Raw genomic sequence first — 5236 nt, forward strand, 5'->3', positions numbered from 1 at the left:
GGTCTCCTACTTCTCTGACTAGACAGACAGACAGGAGGCAGCGTCCCAGTACAGGCAGCTGTCTGTCTGAACAACACCAGGTGTAATTGAATGTCTCCACGGCAGTGATTGAAAAATGTTATTTCGCGCCCGGATTACATGCTAATGCTCACAATGCTCGGAGGGCTACGGGGGAGGGAGGGGGAGACGGCAACAAATGAACATATCTGTTTATTCCATAGCCATCCGTTTCTGAAAGACGTGGGTGCTTTGGGGAAATCAAGCCGGGCTCTGAAGCCCCTTTCTGCCGCGCGGCACATCTGCAAATACAATGCTTCTGCACACGTGGAGAGCGGGGCAGGAGCGGCAAGAGTTTACACGTTGCTCCCTCGAGCGGCCTTCTCATTGTCATACTGGTATAAATTAAGATTGATGAGAGATTAAACAGACGTAGCACCAGCCCGCAATCAATGGGGCCTGATTGACAGCTGATTCTATTTTTTGACAAAGCTGGTCTGTCTTGGGTTACGCAGATGCTGATATTTTATTTTACTCAGCGGGTCAAACCACCTCTCCCTCCCTGTAGTCTAAAGAGGAACTGTTCAGATCATGGTGATTCTGGTTTCAATGCTTATCAACACGCCATATTAGATCTAACTCGATCTAGCAAGGAAATTAGGTCTAATAATAATGCTAATAATAATTGTGAAATGTAAAATTGCATTCTTAATTTAAATTGCAGTTACACAAATCATTTGCATGCAGTTTTAAGCTAGAAATGATACAATTATACATATATTGAGAATTATATTTATTTTTCTTCCTGACCTCGCATCTGATAGATAGGCCTATATAACCGACCCATCGCCTAGAGCAGGGCTGCCCAACCCTCTTCCTGGAGATCTACTGTCCTGTAGGTTCAGTCCAACCTTAATTTAGCATATCTGATTCAGCCAGTTAAGGTCTTGTTGAGCAGCTAATTAGTCGAATCAGGTGTGTTAAATTGGGGTTGGACTGAAAACCCACAGGACGGTAGATATCCAGGAAGAGGGCTGGCAGCTCTGGCCTAGAGCAAATATTTTCCCTCATTAAAAATGCATATGTGGCCTTCTCTATATTGTTATGGTATTTTCACGGAGACAAAAAGAGCCATCAAAGTCAGTGCGTGCCCTTGTTGAGTTTATATGTTTACTTTTACACGCTGTTGCCCTTTGAAAAAACTCTCGTTTTCTCGAGGAGGGGAAGGGGGTGATTTTTGTAAAGCGGGCTAATGTTTGCTTTCTGGCCCGTGCCGTTGTTGGGCCCTGTCTGTCTCCTAGGCCCTGTAAACATGAGCACTAGCGCTCAGCTGGTCGCCCCGGCGGTGGTGGTGAAAGGAACGCTGTCCATCACCGCGTCTGAACTCTACTTCGAGGTGGATGAAGATGAGACCAGCTTTAAGACGATCGATCCAAAGGTAAGATAAGGGCTTTCTGTAAAACCAGCTTTCAAAATGGCTCAGGCCTTTCTCCCAGTCCTTCCCTGACCCCAGCAAGTCATGCTTTTCTGCAGCCTAATTGCTTTATAAAGCCTTTAAAATAATTTAGTAAATAACTCCAACCATGACAATGCGTAGACTAAAAGCTTTTAGGCTATTGCACGACGACTGTAAGCAGCCTCGACTTCTGCGATCATCATCAAGTCAAATATTTATTGAATAATCCAAATGTAGATCGAAACTCAATAATCTCTATAATTGAGATTATAACAACCGTATAGGCTATGATGCTGTGTGTATTTGCATAGTGAAAGTGAACATTAAGCTATAGCTTCACTCGTGCTTGAATTGCATTGGTTTAGTGGGCTACGTCATTGACAACATCACATCTCTCTGAAAATGGGTGTTTGCTCTGCAGATTCGATCCACAAAGGCCTCAGAGCCTGCAGAAGCATCACAAGCAAACATTTGAAAAATAAGTTAGTCTATCGCACATCATAATACAGTGTGCCTGATATAGAGAGAAGACTAGGCCTGCTCTTCTTCCTTCGGGTCTTTCAGTTGTTCGTGAAATACAGCCCAGGAATCAGGAATACTGTGTGGGCCAATGGCTTATGTTGTAAGTTTTGTTGAGAATAAAAACTTGAGTGTAAATTACTTGAATGTAATTATTCGACACCTTTGAAATGTAGCCTATATGACTCATTTGAATATATCTTAAATATCAGGCTATAGTAATTAATATTAATCTCAAAATATCCTCGTTCTATTTGTATTCAACAGTTCAGTGATAAACCAAATAGGCTGCTGCTAATGGATAGCCTACTGTACTAAGCAATATACCCGCGTGGTGTTTTAGTCGCTCGTAGCAGAAAGCAATATGAATCAGGTCTCGTTAAGAAATGGGCCCTGACTTTCCCTGGCTAGTCATTGAGTAACAGTTGTGTTACTTTTTTTCAGCAGTCTGCGCCCAGGGTTATTGGCAATAACAACAATAACAGTTATAATCATAATCTAGTTATAATAACAGATAAGTTCATTAATCAACATTTGAGGTTTTGATTTTCATGCGTTAAAATGTTTCTATTGAAACGGCAAATGAATTAACCTGAATTTAGCAATGGTCTATTCTGGTGAATGGGCCTACTACAAGTGGGTGTTGTTTCTCTTTATCCTCATGCAATTTCTTCGCTGAATTATAGCCTGTCTCCCCAATAGTTAATACACAGTAATAACAGACATGCATACCGGTGTGTTTAAATATGATTTTTTGCAGCCATATAGCCTATCGACATAAAACTGTCGACTAAATAGACGTTATTCTTTTGTTAAAACAATTTGCATCAAGCTGAACTAAATTATAGTGTGCTATATTAATTATTCCAAGACGAAAATTAATGTATGTTCATTGATATGCATAATAATGCAAAACTCGTATTTTGTATCAAATTAATCTAGGTCCAAGATTTGCCATATGTAAATGTATTTGTATTAACATTCCTTTTTTACGCACATTATTTCTGTTTTTCACACAGGAATTGATTTCACGATCCTCTTTATCTAGTAAATATAAATTAAATGTGTATTACTCTTACTAAACAATGCCAGTTCTCAAAACATGTATACAAACACAAGGCCAAGTTGTAATGTAATTTTCTTAGTTTTATTAACATTTCAGTTTAAGGTCACGTAATGAAAAACTGGAACTTGGCACGCTACATTTTTATTATTTCACTTAAAGATTTTGTGCATATAATTTTAAATAAACATTTATTCACTTTGTGAAAACATTTTAAAACAAAACAACAAAAAAGTATTACATTTAGTTAATGTACCTTCACGTTCTCGCTCTCTGAATGGCAATGTCCCATTTCACTCCGTTGTAAAAGTTTTTTTTTGTTTGCTTGTTTTTAATTTCTCAATTGTTTCACATTGCTCGGAGAACCCAAGATCATGACGTTTTCCTCCACTCTGAAGTGATCTCAAAACGTCACCTCGGCCCTAAATAGCAATAGTATCACAATCAGACAATWTGACAGTTTATAATTTGTCCAAACTTTTTGCATTCGTGAGGATTTCCCTCGCCAGTCTCCACGTCTGCTTTGCGGCAGCTTCCAGGGCCGAGTGTGGTTTCCCCTGAAACAGGTCCAAATTTGGTAAGAAATAATGGGGGCATCTGCGGCACTGCAAACACGAGATGAGCTGCAGCAGAATTCCGTTGATTCGATCTCCGAGGCAGGACTCGTCCCAGTCGGTCTCTCTCGGGTGTTTCTCACACTCATACAGRAGCAGGGTCTTCATGTGGTAGCTCTGGAGTGGCTGACCGGGTAGCTCYAGATGACGGTCGCGGAGAGTCTTCAGGACCGAGAGGCATCTTTTCCTGCATCCSGCCATCAGGAGCCTATTCTCGGCCTCGCTGAACTGCAAGACCCAGGCGTCACTCTCAGCCGAGCTCTGTTTCCCGGTCAACGAGTAGCACTCTTTGGAGAGCAGGTTAAAGCCCTCGGCCTTGACCTCGGCCACCCGGTTCGGACCAGGCCAGGGGATATGGGGCATGGGCCACTGGGCAGCGCTCCTAGGCCAGATCCCTGTGCACTTGAACGCAGGGGTGATCTGAACCACGTATCTCTCCCGGATCCTTAGTTTTACCTCACTTGTATCTGCTACCATTTTAACCACGTCACGGTAGCTACACTTATCCACCGCTTGCGCCACCAGAGTCTGAAACCTTGAGCGGATCTTCCGGGCGGAAAGGTAGCCCGAGGCGGTTATGAACTCGACCCAGAGAGACATACTTCTTTTGCGGCCGTCGCTCAGCTTCAGTACAGCGCAGCCGGGCAGAGAACCGTCGTCAACAAAGTTGAACACTCCCATCTGGTTGAGGTAGAGGACTACCTCGAACTCGTTGGGGGCTATGACCTCCATCCCCTCGAAGCGCGCCTCTATCTCGCTGAGAGAGGAGATGAACCTGGGTTCCTGCACCTCGACCTCCTTCAGGACGTCCGACACTACCTTACACACCTCCCGGATAGTCTTTGCAATGGCCGCTTTTCGAGTTTGGCATCTCTCGCTGTAATATTTGTTGAGCTGGTAGACCAGCTTTGCCTGCGTCGCGATCATGTTTGGGCAGAGGTCCGGGCTGTACACCGGCGAGTCGCAGTACGTTGACGGATCCAATGCTTACCGGTAAAGCCAGAGGCGAAACGCTCTTCCCCAAGCAATGGAAAAAATATATAATTAAACTTTTTTTGCGTACTCAGCGGATGGACGTCAGACAGTGTCGGAAGGAAACCGATAGGGATGCGACGTAATAGGCTACTAAATATCAGTCCAAGTCATATGGAGTAGGCAGCCCCAGAATGGGGTGGGCTCAGTGTTCAGTATAATACCGTCCGTGTCCTCGCGTTTGCAGACCCTAAAGGATAAAGCTCTGGTCGTGACCACTCATCTCTCATTGTCCGTTCGGTTGAACGTGAAAACTACGCGTTATTCTCCTACCTTGCCCCACTGTTGTCCACACTCAGCTGTGCGAGCTGGACTTGTGTAGTTTATGAATGGTCCCCTAGAAGAGTGAAAGGGGTCGGGCTTCTCCTCCTGCAATCAACGGCGAAGCTGTCAGTGCAACCAGCCAATCAGAGGCCTCTCCGACAAGCACTCTTTCACGAGAGGCACACTTTCGCTCTCCAACATCCTGCGCGCGGAGCCTCTGCTCCCAGGTCGAGATATAGGAAGATAAACGGTTCCTTTTCGTATACACACTTTGTGCTCTTTTCTACGAAG

At 44.1% G+C, this 5236-nt stretch overlaps 1 protein-coding gene across 1 annotated transcript; it reads right to left on the reverse strand.

The window, feature by feature from the left end:
- Positions 1 to 3097: 3097 nt before the first annotated feature.
- On the reverse strand, positions 3098 to 5012 carry LOC111958477 (protein mab-21-like 2). The gene has a single exon (XM_023979735.3). It carries the CDS (start codon positions 4574 to 4576, stop codon positions 3497 to 3499), a length of 1080 nt encoding a protein of 359 aa, XP_023835503.1. The 5' UTR covers positions 4577 to 5012; the 3' UTR covers positions 3098 to 3496.
- Positions 5013 to 5236: the final 224 nt, after the last annotated feature.

This window comes from Salvelinus sp. IW2-2015, unplaced genomic scaffold, assembly GCF_002910315.2.
Source record: "Salvelinus sp. IW2-2015 unplaced genomic scaffold, ASM291031v2 Un_scaffold2985, whole genome shotgun sequence".
In the NCBI taxonomy this organism is placed as follows: domain Eukaryota; kingdom Metazoa; phylum Chordata; class Actinopteri; order Salmoniformes; family Salmonidae; genus Salvelinus; species Salvelinus sp. IW2-2015.